Source organism: Salvelinus alpinus, chromosome 1 (genome assembly GCF_045679555.1).
Source record: "Salvelinus alpinus chromosome 1, SLU_Salpinus.1, whole genome shotgun sequence".
Classification (NCBI taxonomy): Eukaryota; Metazoa; Chordata; class Actinopteri; order Salmoniformes; family Salmonidae; genus Salvelinus; species Salvelinus alpinus.
This window is the reverse complement of record NC_092086.1, coordinates 68,493,198-68,518,159: the sequence shown is the minus strand read 5'-3', so window position 1 is coordinate 68,518,159 and position 24,962 is coordinate 68,493,198. Positions and strand designations below refer to the sequence as shown.

Here is a 24,962-nt window from a genome sequence, read left to right as displayed (position 1 = left end):
CGGGTGCACAGAGACAGAGGCTGCGGTGCCGGTAACTTACTCTTTCTCTATCTATCTCTCTGTATCTCTCTGTATCTCTCAGTCTATCTCTCTGTCTGTCTGTCTCCCCTCCCCCCTCTCTCTGATGTTCACAGAGGCAGGAAGCTCTAGCGGAGCCCCATATACACTAGTACGCAGCCATGACTGAGTAAGTCATGCGGTTGCTGTGGCGACTGAAACAGAACCCACGGGTCCCAGTCAGCCGGAGCGTGAATAAAGCATGATCACCAGACAGGCGTGCCCATTAAGAGAAGTGGAAGCCCCAGGGGACAGACAGACAGACAGGCAGACATAGAGGGGGGACAGGTCACAGCTTTAGCATGATTGTCAACAGAACAAAGTCACAGAACAAAGAACACTTAATTCCCAATCCCATTCTTAATAGACTTATAAAGCACTCAGTCCTGTTGATGTACTAAATCTCTCTCTATGGTTCTCTATCTGTCATTTGTCCTGTTATTTCTCTGGCCAACACCAATCCCAGGTGCCCAGGCAGTAAATTCAGGGCATTGGAAAATTGAACACTCAGCTTCAATGTCAAAGCCACAACAACAATGTCAAGGAGCACTCCAGTTATTTTGAACTTCCAAGTACAATTCCAAGTCACACGTGACTTTTATTTCTAAGGTGATGACTTTGTCCATAATGGGTAACTAATGGGATCGATGGCAGAAGCTCAAATTTAAGGAAATAACAAATGTTGAAAGAAATGTATGACGATTATTCTGGCAACGGCATAAGAATACTACGTGGCTGGAGTCACAGCAAACAATGTCCATAGTGTACACTCTAGAAAAGATACTGTACAATTGTACAGATATACAGTTGAAGTGGTAAGTTTACATACACCTTAGCCAAATACATTTAAACTCTGTTTTTCACAATTCCTGACATTTAATCAGAGTAAAAATTCACTGTCTTTGGTCAGTTAGGATAACCACTTTATTTTAAGAATGTGAAATGTCAGAATAATAGTAGAGAGAATTATTTATTTCAGCTTTAATTTTTTTCATCACATTCCCAGTGGGTCAGAAGTTTACATACACTCAATTAGTATTTGGTAGCATTGCCTTTAAATTGTTTAACTTGAGTCAAACATTTTGGGTAGCCTTCCACAAGCTTCCCACAATAAGTTGGGTGAATTTTGGCCCATTCCTCCTGACAGAGCTGGTGTAACTGAGTCAGGTTTGTAGACCTCCTTGCTCATGCACGCTTTTTCAGTTCTTCCCACACATTTTCTATAGGATTGAGGTCAGGGCTTTGTGATGGCCACTCCAATACCTTGACTTTGTTGTCCTTAAGCCATTTTGCTACAACTTTGGAAGTATGCTTGAGGTCATTGTCCATTTGGAAGACCCATTTGCGACCAAGCTTTAACTTCCTGACTGATGTCTTGAGATGTTGCTTCAATATATCCACACAATTTTCCTGCCTCATGATGCCATCTATTTTGTGAAGTGCACCAGTCCCTCCTGCAGCAAAGTACCCCCACAACATGATGCTGCCACCCCCGTGCTTCACGGTTGGGATGGTGTTCTTCGGCTTGCAAGCCTCCACCTTTTTCCTCCAAACATAACGATGGTCATTATGGCCAAACAGTTCTGTTTTTGTTTCATCAGACCAGAGGACATTTCTCCAAAAAGTACGATCTTTGTCCCCATGTGCAGTTTCAAACCGTAGTCTGGCTTTTTTATGGTGGTTTTGGAGCAGTGGCTTCTTCCTTGCTGAGCGGCCTTTCAGGTTATGTCGATATAGGACTCGTTTTACTGTGGATATAGATACTTTTGTACCTGTTTCCTCCACCATCTTCACAAGGTCCTTTGCTATTGTTCTGGGATTGATTTGCACTTTTCTCACCAAAGTACGTTCATCTCTAGGAGACAGAACGCGTCACCTTCCTGAGCGGTATGACGGCTGCGTGGTCCCATGGCGTTTATACTTGCGTACTATTGTTTGTACAGATGAACGTGGTACCTTCAGGCGTTTGGACATTGCTCTCAAGGATGAACCAGACTTGAATAGGTCTAAAAAAAAAAATCTGAGGTCTTGGCTGATTTCTTTTCATTTTCCCATGTTGTCAAGCAGAGTTTGAAGGTAGGCCTTGAAATACATTCACAGGTGTATCAGAAGCTTCTAAAGCCATGAAGCTTCTAAAGCTTCTAAAGCCACATCTGGAATTTTCCAAGCTGTTTAAAGGCACAGTCAACTTAGTGTATGTAAACTTCTGACCCACTGGAATTGTGATACAGTGAATTATAAGTGAAATAATCTGTCTGTAAACAATTGTTGGAAAAATGACTTGTGTCATGCACAAAACAGATGTCCTAACCGACTTGCCAAAACTATAGTTTGTTAACAAAAAATGTGTGGAGTGGTTAAAAAACAAGTTTTAATGACTCCGACCTAAGTGTATGTAAACTTCTGCCTTAAACTGTTCAGGTATTTCATGTATGTGTGTTTTTCTCTGAAAAGGAGAGTATTCTCTCTGTCTGTCACAGCTGACCTACCAATAAATAATCCTTTGCTAATGCTTTGGTCACCTTCATTAATTTGATACAGCTAAACATTTGCATAACACGTTAGCCTACATCCACTGATGTGCTCTATAAACTGTCACAGTACCTGTATTCTAGTGAGTGAAGAAGGTTAGCTGTAGAAACCTTAGATCATCACTTATTGGCTTCCAAAATGTAAAACACCCTCAGATGACAGCTGATTCATTATGTAATATTTAGAAAAACATAATGTGTCTTTAATTAAAAGGGAACCCAGTGACAGCCCTTGAATTGCTGATGTACTCTTAACTCTGTCGACTTGTTGGGGTTTTGCCAAAGTGAGTGAATTCAATCTAGAGGATTTGTCATATTCAAAGATGTTGAATTCCACTTAGCTAGTATATACTGTAAGCCCAACACCGTGCATAATTACACATAGAACGCTATATTATAGGAATTATATGATCTCTATAACACAATGTCTGCATACCTGAATGATAACTACCATTACACTTTATGAGACTTTAAGAAATCTGTTAGTAACCGTGGCTTTACTGATGCTTACATTTCTATTGATGTACTGCATCTTCTTCATCTGTTTGTTCAAACTCAGAGAAGACAAATCCAAAAGGAGAAATGTCTAATAATCCTCATTGCCCACTTTATAACAGTCTCGGTCATTACTCACCCTCCTCTGTGTCATCGGTGACGGAAGCCTTGTTGGATTGTCCCAGCCCCATGTCTGTTCCTGTAGTCTCCAGCCAGGCAGGTCCCTCTCAGCTCAGTACGGAATAGCTGTCCCACAGCCAGGGAGACATAGCCTGGAGCCAGGGCTTGACCAACCTACCTAGATCCACCAGTTGGGTTGATTGGAACTTGGCCTGTACTCTTCTCTGTACTCTATGGTTCCACACCCAGGGGTGTGGATTTATCTCTGACCCCCCTCAACAGGAAACCAAACTATATAAGAGAAGAACACACAAACATGACACAATGCGTCAAAATCAAGAAGGGAGGGGGCTGAGTGGTTGAGCAACACATCACGGTAATGCTCTACTCGTGTTGGTAGGAGATTGTCGAGAGATGCTCTTTCCGATTGTGAACTTGTCAAATTCTTCGAAGGAGTATACCCAGCAAACCAAAATTGGTTCTGTGAAAGTTCCCAGAACATTCGTTAGGTTGCAACAAATGTTCTCATAACACAAAAACTGTCCAGTCGTGCTGATGATTATAGAATGTTTGTAAAAAACATTTGCCTGATTTTGCAAGAACGTTCCTAGAAAACATTTAATTTGTTCTTTAAAGGTCCCCAGAATGTTTCATTATATTGTGGGAGAAGTCTGGTGAGAACATTGGGGTGACATCACAAAATATATGTTTACAACAACAACAACAAAAACATGTCCAGTTGTGCAGATGATTCTACAATGTTTATTTTAAGCTGCAAAAAAAAATCACAAAAAACATTTACCTGAGGTTACAAGAACATTCCCAGACAACATTTTGTGTGTTCCCAAAACACAAAAAACTGTCCAGTTGTGCTGACATTCAGATACTTTTTGTATCAGGGTGCACAAACCATTCCTTTGATGTTGCAAGAATGTTGACAGAACAGCCTTTCTGAGATCTTTAAAGGATCCCAGAACATTTAATTAGGTTGTGGGAACAGTGTGGGTACATTACAAGAGATATGATCCAAAACCACAAAATGTACTCAGTTGTGATGACATTCATACAATGTTTAAGTTAGCTTGCACAGGACGTTGTGTTGTAAGAATGTTGGCACAACTTCTGGTTCCCAGAACATTTCAGAAGCCCTTTCCTGCAGTCAAATTACCTAGTGGCCTCAAATTACCTAGTGGCCATATTACATTTTTTCATAATTTCATAATTAATAAACATTACTTCAAAAACCAGCTGAAAATCTGGTGTTTCTATGTCAAACAGTTTTGTTATATTTCAGTCTTCTGTAATGTACAGTATCAGTCAAAAGTTTGGACACACCTACCCATTCAAGGGTTTTTCTTTATTTTTTACTATATTGTAGAATAATAGTGAAGACATCAAAACTATGAAATAACACATATAGAATCATGTAGTAACCAAAAAAGAGTTAAACAAATAAAAATATATTTTAGATTTTAGACACCCTTTGCCTAGATGACAACTTTGCACACTCTTGGCATTCTCTCAACCAGCTTAACCTGGAATGCTTTTCCAACAGCCTTGAAGGAGTTCCCATATATGCTGACCACCTGTTGGCTTCTTTTCATTCACTCTGCGGTCCAACTCATCCCAAACCATCTCAATTGGGTTGAGGTCGGGAGATTGTGGAGGCCAGGTCATTTGATGCAGCACTCCATCACACTACGTATTGGTCAAATAGCCATTACACTGCCTGGAGGTGTGTTGGGTCATTGTCCTGTTGAAAAACAAATGATAGTCCCAATAAGCGCAAACCAGATGGGATGGCGTATTGCTGCAGAATGCTGTGGTAGCCATGCTGGTTAAGTGTGCCTTGAATTCTGATTACGGTGGGAACCACACATGCGGAGATCACAAAGACATGGCGGTTGGAAACCAAAATCTCAAACTTGGACTCATCAGACCAAAGGACAGAATTTCCACCGGTCTAATGTCCATTGCTCATGTTTCTTGGCCCAAGCATGTCTCTTATTATTGGTGTCCTTTAGTAGTGGTTTGTTTGCAGCAATTCGATCATGCAGGCTTGATTTACGCAGTCTCCTCTGAACAGTTGATGTTGAGATGTGTCCGTTACTTGAACTCTGTGAAGCATTTATTTGAGCTGCAATTTCTGAGGCTGGTAACTTTAATGAACTTCTGGGTCTTCCTTTCATGTGGCGGTCCTCATTAGAGCCAGTTTCATCATAGCGCTTGAAAGTTCTTGCGACTGCACTTGAAGAAACTTTCAAAGTTCTTGACATTTTCCGGATAGACTGACCTTTATGTCTTAAAGTAATGATGGACTGTCATTTTTCTTTGCTTATTTGAGCCATAGTATGGACTTGGTCTTATACCAAATAGGGCTATTTTCTGTATACCACGCCTACCATGTCACAACACAACTGATTGGCTCAAACACATTAAGGAAAGAAATTCCACAAATTAACTTTTAACTCCAGGATGCTGGCCTTCTAGGCAGAGTTGCAAAGAAAAAGCCATATCTCAGACTGACCAATAAACATGAAAGATTAAGATGGGTAAAAGAACACAGACACTGGACAGAGGGACTCTGCCTAGAAGGCCAGCATCCCAGAGGCATCTGTTTCTCAAACTAGGCAATCTAATGTACTTGTCCTCCTGCTCAGTTGTGCACCGGGGCCTCCCACTCCTCTTTCTATTTTGGTTAGCGGCAGTTTGTGCTGTTCTGTGAAGGGAGTAGTACACAGTGTTGTATGAGATCTTCAGTTTCTTGGCAATTTCTCACAAGGAATAGCCTTCATTTCTCAGAACAAGAATAGACTGACGAGTTTCAGAAGAAAGTTCTTTGTTTCTGGCCATTTTGAGCCTGTAATCAAACCCACAAATGCTGATGCTCCAGACACTCAACTAGTCTAAAGAAGGCCAGTTTAATTGCTTCTTTAATCAGGACAACAGTTTTCAGCTGTGCTAACATATTTGCAAAAGGGTTTTCTAATGATCAATTAGCCTTTTAAAAGTATAAACTTGAATTAGCTAACACAACGTGCCATTGGAACACAGGAGTGATGGTTGCTGATAATGGGCCTCTGTATGCCTATGTAGATAATCCATTAAAACATCAGCCATTTCCAGCTACAATAGTCATTTACAACATTAATAATGTCTACACTATATTTCTGATCAATTTGATGTTATTTTAATGGACAAAAAATGTGCTTTTCTTTTAAAGACAAGGACATTTCTAAGTGACCCCAAACTTTTGAACGTTAGTGTATATTGTGTAGGTGATATAGAGACACATGGCATTTCAATTCCATTCATAAGACATTTTAACAGCCTTTAATCATACAGTACAAACACAACCCTATTTTTTTACACTTCATATGTTGACAATCTGCACATTATTTCAGTCATAGGACATTCTAACAGCATGTAGTCATACAAATCAAATCAAATGTTATTTGTCACATGTGACAGTGAAATGCTTACTTACGGGTCCTTTTCCAACAATGCAGAGTTAAAGATGAAGAAAAAAAACAAAAGAAAAATATGAAATAGTGACACGAGGAATAAATACACAGACAATAACGAGTAACAATAAGAAGTCAAAATAGCATAGCTATAACATACAGGGAGTACCCGTACCGAGTCGCTGTGCAAGAGTACGAGGTTATTGAGGTAGCTATGGACATATAAGTAGGGGTAAAGTGACGTACATGGTGAGTGTGAAAGTGTGTGTGTATGTGTGTGAGTGTGTGTGTGGCATCAGTATGCATGTGTGTGCATGTGTTGTGTTAATGTTATGTGTGTGTGGGCGTATGTAGTGTGTGTATGTGTGTTGGGGTGTCAGTGTAAGTATGTGTGAGTGTGTGTGCATAGATTCAGTGCAAGAGAGTTAGTGCAACAAAGGGTCAATGCAGGTAGTCCGGGTAGCCATTTGATTAGCTATTTAGCAGTCTTGTTCAGCAGTCTCGTGGCTTTCGGGTAGAAGCTGTTCAGGGTCCTGTTGGTTCCAGACTTGGTGCACTGGTAATGCTTGCCGTGCAGTAACAGAGAGAACCGTCTATGGCTTGGGTGGCTGAATTCTTTGACACATTTTGGGGGCTTTTCGTGATACCGCCTGGTATAGAGGTCCTGGAAGGCAGGGAGCTCAGCCCCCTGTGATGTACTGGTCCGTACTCACCATCTTCTGTTGCACATTCTTTGAATGTTTTTGGGATGTTATCATCCCAATGTTAGATAAAACCGTAGAACCTAACAGGAATCTTAGCTCATGTTCTGGGAATGTTCCCGGTTTGCTGGATAGGCTACTTTCATACTAGCCTCTGCCGAGTCCCCAACAACCGGGTTAACAATGGGTGGATTTGATTATGCTGAGCCGCGGGGCACCGGTCTATGGCGCGTGACTTGAATGGGCAGAAGCAGTGAAGGAAGAGCACCCTCCTCAAAAGGAACAGTAATCTGCACCGCTCGGTCATGTTGTCAACAAGGCAGCATGATGCATCATCCAGAAACATACATCTCTTTTCCATAAAATATATGTTCGAATTTTCTAACTAGTTTTCATTTGGAAGGCAGATACAGCCTTTTTATCAAAGGTAATCACTTTTGAATGTGAAAGCACAGAATCTTGATCCAGTGGGCTTTGAACTGCTGGCTCATGCCCAGGAGGCAGTCCAGTTCTAAAACGAACGCAATCAACTTTCACCTGGTGTTTCGCCTACTCGGGTGCACGGGCCAGATTAATCAAATCAAGGCGACAGACAATCCATCGTAACTCCTCCTCAATATTTACTGGATTAGTTGAACAGTACAGAAGAGAACCTCTCCCGACAGTTTTTTTTCTTCTTGTCTAGACTAGTATGCAGGGGATCTAGTTTCAGGAGTTTCTTTTACCCCTGCTACATTAGGTTGCTTTCATACTAACCCTAAGGAAATTGATAACTTGAAAACTGGCTGACAAATCAGGCAAGCTAAATACTATCTCTGAAATATTTAATTATTGGAGTGATACACTGATTCTTGTTTGAGTATGAGGATAAAATAGAATAGTTTCAGTAGTTTTTCTTTTTTGCAGTGTTGAAAGTAATTTCATGCAATTCTTCTAATTTTGCCATGTGGCGGAGAGAAGAATTTGCAGTCTCAAAGGTAATATCCTGCAATTCTACAGATGTCGCCCTGAGGTGGAGAGAAACTTTTGCAGTGTAAAGATAATTTCCTGCAATGCTACACATTTTGCCATGTTCATATACTATCGGAGTGACAAAAAAGATATGGGGGCCCTATTATGGTCAGGGCCCCTGTGCACATGCCCTGCACGTCTACTCAGTCATTTGGTGAGGATTATTTGAGTGACTGTCATTGACTGACATAACTATTGGAAAACTGTTGATTCACTACAAAATTTCGAAATGATTCTACTTTTCTAACTCTTAACAGCGTAATCTGCGTATAGGTGTAACGGAGTTAAGAACGTGCCGTAAACTCACTCCACAGCTAGCTTAAAATGTTGCAGATAGAGCCATCCAATTGGTACCTTTTAGGTGGGTCAACCCATTGGAATGTTTTTAAGGAGGGCCAGTGACCCAGATCGACTGTTGGACTCAACGGCCGGGGTAGCTCGCTGTGTAGCGAGTGTAGAAGGGGTGAATGTAACGGAGATAAGAACGTACCGTAAGCTCACTCCACAGCTAACTTGAAATGTCGATGGTAGAGCCATCCAATTGGTGGCTCAACTCGTTGGAACGTTGTCAAGGAGGGCAGTTACCTGTGTTGCGAAGCAGATGATCGCTGGTGTGAGTCCAGTATGGGGCAGTCAGACAGTGGAGGAAGCAAAGCTGTTAGCAGCACACTGACCCCCGTTACATACAGTGCCTTCGGAAAGTATTCAGATCCCTTGACTTTTTCCAAATTTTGTTACGTTACAGCCTTATTCTAAAATGGATTACATTTATTTTTTCCCACATAAATCTACACACAATACCCCACAATGACATAGCGAAAACAGGTTTTAGTATTCAGACCCTTCGATATGAGACTCTAAATTGAGCTCAGGTGCATCCTGTTTTCCATTAATCATCCTTGAGATGTTTCTACAAGTTGATTGGAGTCCACCTGTGGTAAATTCAATTGATTGGACATGATTTGAAAAGGCACACACCTGTCTATATAAGGTCCCACAGTTGACAGTGCTTGTCAGAGCAAAAACCAAGCCATGAGGTCGAAGGAACTGTCCGTAGAGCCCAGAGACAGGATTGTGTCGAGGCACAGATCTGGGGAAGGGTACCAAAAAAATTCTGCCGCATTGAAGGTCCACAAGAACACAGTGGCCTCCATCATTCTTAAATGGAAGATGTTTGGAACCACCAAGACTCTTCCTAGAGCTGGCCACCCGGACAAACTGAGCAATAGGGGGAGAAGGGCCTTGGTCAGGTAGGTGACCAACATCCCGATGGTCAATCTGACAGAGCTTCAGAGTTCCTCTGTGGAGATGGGAGAACCTTCCAGAAGGACAACCATTTCTGCAGCACTCCACCAATCAGGCCTTTATGGTAGAGTGGCCAGATGGAAGCCACTCCTCAATAAAAGACACATGACAGCCCGCATGGAGTTTGCCAAAAGGCACCTAAATAATCTCAGACCATGAGAAACAAGATTCTCTGGTCTGATGAAACCAAGATTGAACTCTTTGGCCTGGATGCCAAGCGTCATGTCTGCAGGAAACCTGACACCATTCCTACGGTAAAGCATGGTGGTGGTAGCATCATGCTGACAGGATGTTTTTCAGCAGCAGCAACTGGGAGACTAGTCAGGGTTGAGGCAAAGATTAACGGAGAAAAGTACATTGAGATCCTTGATGAAAACATGCTCCAGAGCGCTCAGGCCCTCAGACTGGGGCAAATATTCACCTTCCAACAGGACAATGACCCTAAGCACACAGCAAAGACAACACAGGAGTGGCTTCGGAACAAGTCTTGAACCCGATCAAACATCTCTGTAGAGACCTGAAAATAGCTGTGCAGCAATGCTCCCCATCCAACTGACAGAGCTTGAGAGGATCTGCCGGGAAGAATGGGAGAAACACACACAGGTGTGCCAAGCTTGTAGCATCATACCCAAGAACTCGAAGGCTGTAAGCGCTGCCAAAGCTGCTTCAAGAAAGTACTGAGTAAAGGGTCTGAATACTTATGTACATGTGATATTTCCAGTTTTTTATATTATTATCTAAAAACCTGTTTTTGCTTTGTCATTGTGGGATATTGTGTGTAAATTGAAAAGGAAAAATATATATATTTAACCAATTTTAGAATAAGTCAAGGGGTCTGAATACTTTTCCGAATGCATTTTCCACTCCCCAGAATCAAATGCAGTCACTAGATAATAGTAATAGATTAAATGCGGGAAAAAAGTATTGTTCCAAATTTTCCAATAAAGTCCCCCAAACTGTAGACCTATACAATAAATATATTTAGACATTTGGCTAAATTACTTCCATAAAATGTAACTTTATTATGTTTAATAAAACACCATTTTCCAACACCATACTAGGGTGGCTAATGTTACAATACTTCCCGATGTTTTAGCATTTGTGGCACAAAGCCCATTCAAGTCATGAGACCGATATAATGTTTAAATTATCTAAGTGATTTTATTGAGCTTCACACTCAATTTTAGATGATTTGGACATGCGTGCAAAGAATGCTAATATCGGTCCCATGATTTGAATGGTATTTGTGCCACAAATGCTAAAAGGTTAGCATGTGTTACCAGTGCCAGGAAAACAAAATAATGGATTGCTGTCATACCTTGTCCATAGACTGCTTACAGGGTAAGTAAACCAATATGTAATTTTGTAATTTGGGTGAACTATCCCTTTAAGTTCAGTCGCATGTATGATTCCTATGTATGACACAGCCTGCGTGGCATGGGCATTCAAAAAACACTGCACACCATTATAACGGAATGTAACGCAAACTTAATATTTTAATTTGCGTGTTAACTGGTAGCTATAAACAAAGTTAAAAAGAAATCAGATTTTGCTGTCCATTTTGTATGCATTTTCTGCTATTCTTGATAAGGTCACCCTAGTGAATGTAAATAAAATATTAAAAACCACTTGAACGCTGAAGTACAAAGAAATCGCAATGCTGACTTAGAGCCATACGGGAGGGCATTCCGCTTAGAATCCAGTGACAAAATAGAAAGCATGCACTGAATAGAAAGTAGCCTAGGCATTCAAGCAGACACCATCATAACCTACCTTTAAATGCCGCGGGGCTTTTAGATAAATAACGTATCCAGTTTAAAAAAAAATGTAAGGCAGCCTATTTGAAGAGAAGAGGACAGTCCACGGCATCACTTTCTTGTTAGGACGACGCATCCATACACCTGCCCCGACTCACAAGAAGGACTGTCTGGAGTGATGAGGGAAGGAGGCGCAGATTGATCGTAAAACAAAATAATAAAAATAAAAGTGCGATTAGTGTTCTCGTATTTTCTATACTGTTCGGTCAAAATTATTGTTGCTACTGAGGATACAATTGTATCATGAAGCAAAAGAGAAAACTGCTACATTGTTGCACGAGATCAGCAGACGGCAGAATAATAGAGACCTCCACACACCGGTATATCGACTGGACTATAATTAGGATACTTGGCGCTACGCTGTATAGAACTCCCTCCTCGTGCATCTCGCAAAGCTCGCCTCATCATATGGAATGTTGCCTTGCCTACTCACCCTCGCCTTGTGATTTTTAGGAGGCGATTTATTCGCAGGTATTTATTTTCAGCAACTATATGTTCGGAATGCCGTCGGGTGTACGCCAAATAAAAATGTGATTCACATTTTAAAAAATGTATAAAACATGTATTAATTCTTCACACTTTCAAACAGTCCATTTATATTTTTCAACGGGGCTATACATTTGGGTGAGATTTTTTTCTCGCCTGAGTAGCCTCGTTTCACTGCCAAAAATAAAATTAAACCATCTAGTGTTCAGCAAAATAACAACACAATGTCAAATACAGGTAGTGTCACGTTCTTCGTCCTCCTCGTCTGAGGAGGAGTAGGAGATATCGGACCAATATGCAGCGTGGTGAGTATTCATATTTATTAGAATACTTTCAAATAAAGAACAAAAAACAATAAACTGACAAAATAAACGAAGACGCAACAGTCCCGAAATAGTGACCACAGGAACAACGTAACAGGAACAATCACCCACAACCCACAATACAAAACAGGCTACCTAAATATGGCTCCCAATCAGTGACAAAGACAAACACCTGCCTCTGATTGAGAACCATATCAGGCCAAACACATAGAAATAGACAAACTAGACAAACAACATAGAATGCCCACTCAGATCACACCCTGACCAAACAAAACATAGAAACATACAAAGCAAACTATGGTCAGGGCGTGACAGGTAGCCTAGACAAATAATTAACATCCAATCACCTTAACCGTTACTCTCTCGCGGGAATTCCACTAACGGTCTGTATGTAGCCAAACGTAGGTGCTGCTCATTCTTTTTGCTCGAAAATTGATAAATGGTTAAAAAAAGTAAGGCCTGTGTCCAAAGAGACACATACCAGCTCTACTGGTAGTACTGCTACTACCAGCAGTACTACACCTGCACCTGTCAATGACACAAGTTGTTCTGCTAACACGAGCACATCCAATGCTAGCATCAGTAATTCTACATTTGTTGTTAGTCCAGCTAGCATGGACACTGACAGTTGTGAATCTGATGCAGCTGAGAGCTACTGCCCCCTTACCCGTGAAAGCACCGAACAACAGACAGGGACGTTGGACCATCGAAGGGGTGCAAATATGATGAGAACTACATTGATTTGGGGTTCACTTATATTGGGAGTAGTCGTGCCTTTCCTCAGCCACAGTATGTTATATGTTCAAAAGTACTATCTCCCAACTTGATGAAACCTTCACTCTTGGCAAGCCACAGGAGTTTTTTGAGCGAAAATTAAGACGACTTTCGAGTAGTAAGACATGTATAAAAGCAACAGATACCACTAATAAGAAGGGGCTAGAAGCGTTTTATATTTTGAGCTACCGAGTGGCAAGGACAGGCAAGCCCCATACTATTGTGGAGGACTTAATTCTTCCTGTTGCCGCGGATATGGCTGGGACAATGCTGGGGGAAAAGGCCAAAAAAACTATACAAAACAATGCTTTCATCAAACAACACTGTTTCACGACACATCAGTGACATGGCAGGAGATGTTTTGAAACAATTACTGCTTCGCATACAAGCCAGTGAATTCTATGTGTTACAGCTGGATGAGTCAACAGATGTGGCGGGCCTGGCAGAGCTCCTGGTATATGCCTGTTACGTATATGGGGGGTCAATTAAGGAAGACATCCTCTTCTGCAAACCACTGGAAACCAGGGCAGCAGGAGAGGATTTTAAAAAAAGTACTGGACAGCTTTGTGACATCAAATGGACTTTGGTGGTCAATATGTGTTGGTATCTGATGGCGCAAAATCCATGAAAGGGAGACATACAGTGGGGAGAACAAGTATTTGATACACTGACAATTTTGCAGGTTTTCCTACTTACAAAGCATGTAGAGGTCTGTCATTTTTATCATAGGTACACTTCAACTGTGAGAGAAGGAATCTAAAACAAAAATCCAGAAAATCACATTGTATGATTTTTAATTAATTAATTAGCATTTTATTGCATGACATAAGTATTTGATACATCAGAAAAGCAGAACTGAATATTTGGTACAGAAACCTTAGTTTGCAATTACAGAGATCATACGTTTCCTGTAGTTCTTGACCAGGTTTGCACACACTGCAGCAGGGATTTTGGCCCACTCCTCCATACAGACCTTCTCCAGATCCTTCAGGTTTCGGGGCTGTCGCTGGGCAATACGGACTTTCGGCTCCCTCCAAAGATTTTCTATTGGGTTCAGGTCTGGAGACTGGCTAGGCCACTCCAGGACCTTGAGATGCTTCTTACGGAGCCACTCCTTAGTTGCCCTGGCTGTGTGTTTCGGGTCGTTGTCATGCTGGAAGACCCAGCCACGACCCATCTTCAATGCTCTTACTGAGGGAAGGAGGTTGTTGGCCAAGATCTCGCGATACATGGCCCCATCCATCCTCCCCTCAATACGGTGCAGTCGTCCTGTCCCCTTTGCAGAAAAGCATCCCCAAAGAATGATATTTCCACCTCCATGCTTCACGGTTGGGATGGTGTTCTTGGGGTTGTACTCATCCTTCTATTCCTCCAAACACGGCGAGTGGAGTTTAGACCAAAAAGCTATATTTTTGTCTCATCAGACCACATGACCTTCTCCCATTCCTCCTCTGGATCATCCAGATGGTCATTGGCAAACTTCAGACGGGCCTGGACATGCGCTGGCTTGAGCAGGGGGACCTTGCGTGCGCTGCAGGATTTTAATCCATGACGGCGTAGTGTGTTACTAATGGTTTTCTTTGAGACTGTGGTCCCAGCTCTCTTCAGGTCATTGACCAGGTCCTGCCGTGTAGTTCTGGGCTGATCCCTCACATTCCTCATGATCATTGATGCCCCACGAGGTGAGATCTTGCATGGAGCCCCAGACCGAGGGTGATTGACCGTCATCTTGAACTTCTTCCATTTTCTAATAATTGTGCCAACAGTTGTTGCCTTCTCACCAAGCTGCTTGGCTATTGTCCTGTAGCCCATCCCAGCCTTGTACAGGTCTACAATTTATCCCTGATGTCCTTACACAGCTCTCTGGTCTTGGCCATTGTGGAGAGGTTGGAGTCTGTTTGATTGAGTGTGTGGACAGGTGTCTTTTATACAGGTAACGAGTTCAAACAGGTGCAGTTAATACAGGTAATGAGTGGAGAACAGGAGGGCTTCTTAAAGAAAAACTAACAGGTCTGTGAGAGCCGGAATTCTTACTGGTTGGTAGGTGATCAAATACTTATGTCATGCAATAAAATGCAAATTAATTACTTAAAAATCATACAATGTGATTTTCTGGATTTTTGTTTTAGATTCCGTCTCTCACAGTTGAAGTGTACCTATGATAAAAATGACAGACCTCTACATGCTTTGTAAGTAGGAAAACCTGCAAAATCGGCAGTGTATCAAATACTTGTTCTCCCCACTGTAGTTGAGTGGTAACGTGCGTGCAAGCAGTTTCTCCCAACGCCACTTGGGTACACTGCAGCATCCACCGAGAGGCTCTTGCTGCGAAAGGAATGCCTGACAGCTTGAAAGATGTATTGGACACGACAGTGAAAATGATTAACTTTGTTAAAGCAAGGCCCCTGAACTCTCGTGTATTTTCTGCACTATGCAATGATATGGGCAGCGACCATGTAACTCTCTTACAACATACAGAATTGCGCTGGTTATCAAGGGGCAAAATATTGACACGTTTTTTTTAAATGAGAGATGAGATTAAAGTTCTTTACTGACCGTCATTTTCCCTTGTCTGACCACTTGCATGATGACGTGTTTCTCACACGACTGGCCTATCTGGGTGATGTTTTTTCTCGCCTGAATGATCTGAATCTAGGATTACAGGGACTCGCCGCAAAATTGAGGATATGATTAAGAAGTTGGCGCTCCTCTCTGTCTGCATTAACAAGGACAACACACAGGTCTTTCCATAATTGTATAATTTTTTTGTGTGCAAATGAACTCAAGCTTACGGACAATGTCAAATGTGATATAGCAAAGCACCTGAGTGAGTTGGGTGCGCAATTACGTGTAACAGTATAACTTTAGACCGTCCCCTCGCCCCGACACGGGCGCGAACCAGGGACCCTCTGCACACATCAACAACAGTCACCCACGAAGCATCGTTACCCATCGCTCCACAAAAGCCACGGCCCTTGCAGGGCAAGGGGAACCATTACTTCAAGGCCTCAAAGCGAGTGACGTAACCGATTGAAACACTATTAGCGCGCACCACTGCTAACTAGCTAGCCATTTCACATCCGTTACACTCACCCCCCTTTCGACCTCCTCCTTTTCCGCAGCAACCAGTGATCCGGGTCAACAGCATCAATGTAACAGTATAACTTTACGGCGTCCCCTCGCCCCGACCCGGGCGCGAACCAGGGACCCTCTGCACACATCAACAACGGTCGCCCACGAAGCATCGTTACCCATTGCTCCACAAAAGCCGCGGCCCTTGCAGAGCAAGGGGAACCACTACTTCAAGGCCTCAAAGCGAGTGACGTAACCGATTGAAATGCTATTAGTGCGCACCACTGCTAACTAGCTAGCCATTTCACATCCGTTACATACGCAGGTACTTTCCCTAACAGATGACACAAACAACTGGATTCGTTATCCCTTTCATGTCCTGCCTTCAGTCTACTTACCAATATCTGAACAAGAGAGTCTCATCAAAATTGCAACAAGCGGTTCTATGAAAATTTAATTTAATCAGAAGCCACTGCCATATTTCTAGATTGGGCTGCGCTCAGAGTATCCTGCCTTGGCAAATCGCACTGTTAAGACACTAATGCCCTTTGCAACCATGTACTGTACCTATGTGAGAGTGGATTCTCGGCCCTCACTTGCATGAAAACTAAATACAGGCACAGACTGTGTGTGGAAAATGATTTAAGACTGAGACTCTCTCCAATACAACCCAACATTGCAGAGTTATGTGCATAATTTCAAGCACACCCTTATCATTAACCTGTGGTGAGTTATTCACAATTTTCGATGAACAAATAAAGTTTTATATGTAAGATGGCTAAATAAAGAGCAAAATGATTGATTACTAATTATATTATTATTTGTGCCCTGGTCCTATAAGAGCTCTTTGTCACTTCCCACGAACCGGGTTGCGGACAAAAACTCACACTCATTCTTATGTTTAATAAATGTATCGTAAAGTGTGTGTGTGGCAGGCTTACAATGATGGCAACAAAACAACATTTGAGAGTGCGCTGACCCTGGTGCTAGAGGGTGTACGCAGCAGGTTGAATGTTTGAAGGGGTACGGGACTATAAAAAGTTTGGGAAGCACTGCTATAGAGAACCCAAAATATGACTGTGGAAATAGTTTTGAAACACATTTTGGGGGTTAACACCTTCATAATTAATTGTGTAATAAACTATACAATTTAATGAATTCCATATCAGCATTTACCATGCCAAAATGTAGAACACACATGACTTTACAATTCAAATCAAAAACGATAATCTTCATAGTCCTCAAACGTTATGAGGTCACAGGTCACACATGGATTGCATGCTCTTGAAATTGTTATAAACTATATGTATGTTCATTTCCACATCACTTTCCACAGGCAGCCAAATTCTGCTAATTTGTCCACTAATTGGTCTTTTGCCCAATTATAGATCTTTTCACATCAGCTCTTTATCAGTGCTGATCTGATTGGTCAAAGTGAAAAAAATATCAGAATTGGACTGCCTGTGTGAACGCAGCCTCTGAAGCCTAAGCAATGCATTCAATTATGACAGAGAAAAGAATGCGCAACTTTGGGACAGAGTTCTCCCTGTGGCTGCGTCCAAATCTGTCATGACTTGAATTGAGGCTCCATAGTGTAACCATCCGTTAGGAATTGCATGGCACCGCTGCCTCCTACCTCCTAATTGTGTGGTCCCGTCCAAGGTCATGGGATTGACTGGGTGAGGGATTTGCTTACAGTGCACACTCTCTATTACTACTAGTGGATCATGCCAAAATTATTTCAGTCCAAACTATCCATCTTCATGAGACCAGGGCTCACCCCTCCACTCTCCGAGGCAAATGGCACCCCTCAAAATAAGACCAGACCACCTTTAACCACTTGGAATGAATGATGATGCTTCTGTCATGGGACTACTGTGCTGTTTAATTGGTATTTATTGTGGGCACGGTTGCAAACTTTAAGTAGACTTTAGTTTAAAAAATTTTTTTTTTTTAACATCATCATAATTGTTTTTTAATTTCATAGATATAATCAAATTCGCTTTTGAAAATAGTGGGATGGAAGGAAGAATTCCTCCCTTGTAAAGCTGATACCAATTATAATGGGTGTGATCCTTTGCATTATAAATGAGCCTCTTTAGCTACAGAGGATTCCTTGGAAGTGGAGTCATACAGAGCTATGTGTGTGAAATTAGCCCCATCTAGTGGATAGCTCTCTCAAAAATAGAATAACAAGCAGTCCAATAGTCCCTACTCATGTATCAAATCAAATAGTATTATATTAGTCACATGTGCCAAATACAACAGGTATAGATAGACCTTACAGTGAAATGCTTACTTACAATCCCTTAATTTCGGGATCGGTGTCCCATCCACGGGACGGTTGAAAAAAAAGATAGAAAAGTAACAAATAATTAAAAAGCAGTAGTAGAATACCGGTTAGTCGAAGTCATTGAGGTAATATGTACATGTAGGTAGAGTTATTAAAGTGACTATGCATAGATAATAACAGAGAGTACTGACAGCGTAAAAGAGGGGGGGGGGGGGGGGGGTTAGACGTTCAGGAGTCTTATGGCTTGGGGGTAGAAGCTGTTTAGAAGCCTCTTGGACCTACACTTAGCGTTCCGGTACCGCTTGCCGTGCGGTAGCAGAGAGAACAGTCTATGACTAGGGTGGCTGGAGCTTTGACACTTTTTAGGGCCTTCCTCTGACACTGCCTGGTATAGAGTTCCTGGATGGCAGGTAGCTTGGCCCCAGTGATGTACTGGGCCATACGCACTACCCTCGGCCTCTGGCCGAGCAGTTGCCATACCAGGCAGTGATGCAACCAGTCAGGATGCTCTCGATGGTGCAGCTGTAGATCATTTTGAGGATCGGAGGACCCCATGCCAAATATTTTCAGTCTCCTGAGGGGGAATAGGTTTTGTCGTGCCCTCTTCACAACTGTCTTGGTGTGCTTGGAACATGTTAGTTTGTTGGTGATGTGGACACCAAGGAACTTGAAGCTCTCAACCAAACCACTACAGCCCTGTCAATGAGAATGGGGGCGTGCTCGGTCCTCCTTTTGCTGTAGTCCACAATCATCTCCTTTGTTGTCTTGGACAGCTATGTTTGTGCAATGTGTTCACAATGATCACATTAGCATATTGGTATATAGCTATAAACCGAGATAGTCCTACACTTACCCATTACCCCCACACAATGAATTTGAGACTGTTGTCCTTGGAAATGTTCTATTCCTTTGTATACAATTGCTCAATATGCAAATACAAGATGACTTGGGGCCATACAGTGTTCTCTGAATTCCTGCATAAGGTTGCAAAGGGAGGGTATAATACTGGAAACTTTCAAAGTTTACCAGTAAACTACAGTGCCAGCATTTTAATATCTTTCAGGGATTTGATGTAATCTATCACAAAACATCTAGTGGCCCTTTTGGATACTTCCGATTATCACAGATGTCTGTATTTATATCTGGCCCTTGTGGCCTTATCACATGTAAAATATATGAAATAATTTAATAAAATGAAAATAGAATGACAAAGCTGTAAAACATTATCCTAAATATAAATTAATAACATAGTGAATACCATTGGTCTTTAATATGAAGGTTTCAGCATGAAATATCCTTTATATTTTTTTTTACACACATTTCTTTTACTATGTCAATATGCATTTGTGTCAATGTTTTGGCGTCATTCTGGTGGAATTTGTGAAAAAAGTCAATAGTTAAAAAAGTTGCAGAGTTAATAGAAAATAATTTAAAAAAATTATTAGATACTTTTTTCATTAATTATGCTATTTTCCTCTTGAACCATTGGGGAGAAAAAGTGATAAAAAAAAAAGGTATTCAAATTTAAATGACCAAAGTTACAATATATTGCCATTGATTTGCTGTTAATTACCAACGTTTATAATCGTTTGCAACCCCATTCCTGCATCAACAAAAGATCCAGCCTGCAATAGCATGTCTCACACCATTTCCATTGTGAAAAACCATGCAGCATTTAATGTCAGATTTGACATATGTTCATTTTGTTTGGAGTGATAACTGATGGGCTACAACAAAGGTGCATGAATTGAGGAGAAAACTGAAGTGAAGAGGAAATTCCGCCAACATAAAACCAACGACTTTGTGGCTTTAGCATATATTTAGTCACCATCCTCCTCCACACCACATAAATACACATACAGTAAACAATATGTACACACATGTCACACCCTGACCTTAGAGAGCCGTTTTATTTTTCTATTTGGTTATGTCAGGGTGTGATGTGGGGTGGGCATTCTAGTTTCTTTATTTATATGTTCTCTATTTCTTTGTTTTTGGCCGAGTGTGGTTCCCAATCAGAGGCAGCTGTCTATCGTTGTCTCTGATTGGGAATCATACTTAGGCAGTCCTTTTTCCCTCTTTAATTTGTGGGTTCTTATTTTTGCATTGGTTGTTATTTTGCCCTGCAGAACGCCACGTTCGTATTTTGTTTTGTTGTTGTCGGTGTTCATTAAATAAATAAATAGAATGAACACGTACCACACTGCGCTTTGGTCCACTTCTTCCCATGACGATCGTGACAACACATTTTTTCTTTCCCCTAAACAGAGAGGTGAATCCAAAAGCCAGGGGGTCGAAACACGTATAAACATCAACAAAGATTCAAGCAACTTTAATTGACTTACTTACTTCCGAGGGTGGTAACCCAAGCCCAATGAGCGAAGACCATGACACCCTTGCCCGAACTGTCCTACAATCCAAGAAGATGCAAACCGCAAATACTGGACAATGACGCCCTTCTAGGGAAGGCCACAGGCGAAAAGCCATAGGCTCCATGATGCGACAATGGGAGAAAAAAGTACAGGAAGTGTAACAATGATGCTGGGAGTCAGGAAGCAGATGGTGAGTTTAATAATAATGATAATCGATCGATACAAAACAAGAGCCGCGTCTGGGACAGGAACACAGAACCAATACTGACTGAAGAGTGATGCTAGAGAGTGCTAGATAAAGGGGGTGTAATCAGGGTAGTGATGGAGTCCAGGTGTGCCTAATGATGGGGCGCAGGTGTGCGTAATGAGGGTTGCCAGGTGTGCGTAATGATTGGTTGCCAGGACCGGTGGTTAGTAAACCGGCTACGTCGAGCGCCAGAGCAGGAGTAGATGTGATAGTACCTCCCCTCTGACGCGCGGCTCCAGCCGCAGGACGACGCCGGCCAGGGGAACGGTCCCGAGGGCGAGTTGTGGGCCGGTCCGGATGGCAAAAGTGGAAATCTCGGATGGTGTTGGGATCTAGAATGTCGTCCACCGGAACCCAACACCGCTCCTCTGGACCAGTCCACTAGGTACTGGAGCCAACCCCCACAACGTTGGATATCCAGGAGGGATGTGATGGCATAGGCGTTGCTTCCCCCGATGTCCAGGGGAGGCAGAGGGGTGTCGTACGAGACGGCTTCAGCCAGGGCACCAGGAACCACAGGCCTGGGGAGGGAAACATGAAAAGAGGGTGAGATCCGGTAGTTAGTGGGGAGCTATAATCTATATGTCACCTCGTTGACCCTCCGGAGAACCGTGAGCGGCCTCAAAACCGGGATGATCGCCAGACACAATCACCAGATTGGAACACGGGAGCCTTACTGCGGTGGCGATCCACCTGCTCCTTCTGGCGGCGGACAGTGCGCTGGAGCCTTACGTCGCCATTGCCCCAAACCGCTTCTGCATGCCTGAACCACTAGTCCACCACAGGAGCTTCGGTCTGGTTGATAATGAATGGGAAGGAATGGGCCCACTGCCCCTGCCGGCCTGGCAGTGCATCCTCAGGAACCTCCCCAGCTCCTGGTTCATCCTCTCCACCTGCCCGTTAGACTGAGGCCGATGCCCGGAAATGAGGCTGACCATGACCCCCAGCTTCTCCATGAAGGCTTTCCATTCTCGTGACATGAATTGGTGGCCACGGTCGGAGACGTTGTCCTCCGGAATTTGGTATGGTATGGCTATTATTAGACTTAGCTACTGCAGGTCTATTAAGGCAGTGCTCACCGGTGCTCCAACTATCTCCAACAGTTGAACTTGAGGTGAGGAGGAATGTTTTAGGCCTACCAGAGTTACTTCTTAAATGTAACAATATAATGCTTATCTTTATTTAAAAAATACTTGGATTGAAAATGTATGTATTAGCCTCCTCCTGTACGCCTGTCTGTATAATAGTAGCCTATCTGAAAATGATCAAGAATGCGTGTTGGTGTCAGGAACGTGGGGCCGGCATATCTCTATCTTTCTCTCAAGGGCTAGGCCTAAACTTCTCTTCCTTTATATGTACTTTTTAAATATTCATATACAGTGGATGCCTTGGCCTATCAGCCTATATGCATGCAATGCCCTGATGCATTTAGCGCTCAAATCTCTGACAGTGGATTATTATTGTTTTAGGAAAGTAAAAACCAATTAAACAATAGGCTATATCTTTTCAAATATGCCACACATCGAAACACAATAAATCGTTTTTGGGTAATTTGTTATAGGAAGTTTTTAAGGGCACATAAGTAAATGGATAATTATTGCCAAATTCACTTGTTTATTGTGGTGGCATGTAGCCTAGTGGTTAGAGTGTTGGACTAGTAACCAAAAGGTTGCAAGATCAAATCCCAGAGCTGACAAGGTAAACAAGGTAAAAATCTGTTGTTCTGCCCCTGAACAGGGCAGTTTACCCACTGTCACCGAAAATAAGAATTTGTTCTTAACTGACTTGCCCGGTAAAATAAAAAATTGATGGCGCTGGCAGCACCCAGTTGGAGGTTTCTATATATTCTTGGATCTGAACAGGTCTCTCGGATCCGAACCAGCACGGGTCTGTTTGTCCACAGGCCTTTTCAGAGCGGGTCTCACTGTTCTCGGGTCCATTTGGAACAGGTCTCCATTTACAAATAAATAATTTATGCATATCGGGTCAGGTGGGAAAGCCAATGATCCATTTTCGAACAGGTCCAACTTTTTGGATCCATGAAGACATCTACCCTGCACACTATCCTCCTCAGCCTCCAGGGCTGCGCTGTAGGTTGGCCGACCCTTCTTACCTCCCTTAAGACTGCTTCCCTACAGCTTTGGCCTGGTTCAGAGGTATAGTCTGAGTTTTGGCAGACTGCTGCGTTGCCGGGGACCTCAGTCCCCCAAGGAAAGCTTGTTGCCCCTCCCAGCTGTGAGACTGGGGCGAGTTGCAGGAACCAATAGGCTGCTACGGGGTCTGCAGGGCAGGCAGAAGTTGAAGGCTTTGCCTTCCTTTTTGCCCAAGTCACACTTTTGTTGCATAGTGGCGACTGTGGGCCCGAACAACTCCCTGGGTGTCACAGGGGAAACCAGTAGGTCCACTTTTTCCTTTGTCTGTTAAGCTTGATAAGATCAGCGCCCTTTCTTCCACCACCTCTAGGCTCATGATATGACCACAACCTTGGATGGCACTACGGGAGGCAAGGGGTTTCAGGTCTGTAATCCCAAACATCTGGGTCTAGGGTGTCTTCCAGGTGCTTCTCCACCTCCTCCAGGAACTAAAGAAGTCACATTGAGAGCTCTAATTGCTTGGGCTGAGGTCTTGCACATCTTCTGAAAAACGGAGCCAGTAAAGCGCTCCACCATCCCAGGGAGTGAAGCGCTGGTGTCATTAGTAACTAACGTGCTAACAAAATATAAATGGAAAAAACAAAACCTGTAACAGTGGTACCCTTAGCAAGAATATTGCTTATGAGGGGTTTTCCCCACAAGCTCTTAGCTTCCCTGAGGCAAGCTGGTACTGCAGGGAGCTGTTCTTTTATCGGGGCTGAATGGGACGAAAGTCTCTTCCCACCATATAGGTCCTTTGACGGGCCCTAACGGGCCACTCCATGCCAAGTCTGGCCACGCGCCCACTTGCAGACACGAGGGAGCCAAAATTATACTGGAGGAGGTGCAGCTCCCATGCTCTTGGGGTCATCAGGTCTGCGAGAGGGAGGGAGAATGGGGACTGATGACTATCTCGAGGATATCCGTGAGATTAATTCCATCATCATCCTCGTCAGACCCTAACTTGCCTCCCCTGACATTACGTTGTCAGACAGTGAGGGGAGAGGGTCAAGGCTATTCATGACCTCACACCAACTGGGCTCGGTTGTGGAGAGTTGAGCCTCAGCTGTCGCTGTTGGCTAGGGGGCAGGAGGGGCCATCAAGATAGAAGCACTTTTAGGCCTCCTCTTCAGACAGGCTCTCATCAGCAGTCTGCAGTGCTCACAGTACTCAGGGTCCCCGAGCACCTCTTGGGCATGTTCCTTAACCAAGCAGTTAATGCATAGAGGGTGGGAATCTTTCCCCGCAATCATGGAGCCCCAAACACAAAATGTTTGGGGCTACGCTTGTCCTGGGACGGGATAGCAGTGGCCATTGTGAGGAACAAGGCTTGCAAGGGGAACCGAGCAAAGCCTGTTGTAAGAACAATGTATAGACGTGTAGGCTGGTGGCTAGCAAATAGTAGCTTGTGTAAACAGCATACAAAGCTAGCTAGTTAGGAGCCTTGCAGCTACAGTTGAAGTCGGAAGTTTACATACACTTAGGTTGGAGTCATTAAAACTCGTTTTTCAACCACCACAAATTTCTTGTTAACAAACTATAGTTTTGGCAAGTCGGTTAGGACATCGACTTTGTGCATGACACAATAAATTTTTCCAACAATTGTTTAGACAGATTATTTCACTTATAATTCACTGTATCAGAATTCCAGTGGGTCAGACATTTACATACACTAAGTTGACTGTGCCTTTAAACAGCTTGGAAAATTCCAGAAAATGATGTCATGGCTTTAGAAGCTTCTGATAGGCTAATTGAAATCATT

General features: G+C 42.8%; 1 protein-coding gene across 2 annotated transcripts in view; it reads right to left on the bottom strand.

Moving 5' to 3' along the window:
- LOC139583970 (serine/threonine-protein kinase 32A-like) overlaps positions 1-11,938 on the bottom strand; it is an 81,889-nt gene extending 69,951 nt beyond the window's left edge. For both annotated transcript variants that reach the window (XM_071415459.1, XM_071415467.1), the window contains exons 1-2: positions 11,458-11,938; positions 3,223-3,494 (exon numbers count right to left, since the gene is read on the bottom strand). In XM_071415459.1, the coding sequence (XP_071271560.1) occupies positions 3,223-3,274 (52 nt within the window). In that variant the 5' untranslated portion in view covers positions 3,275-3,494; positions 11,458-11,938. The remainder of the gene's footprint in view (positions 1-3,222; positions 3,495-11,457) is intronic.
- Between the last annotated feature and the right edge of the window lie 13,024 nt (positions 11,939-24,962).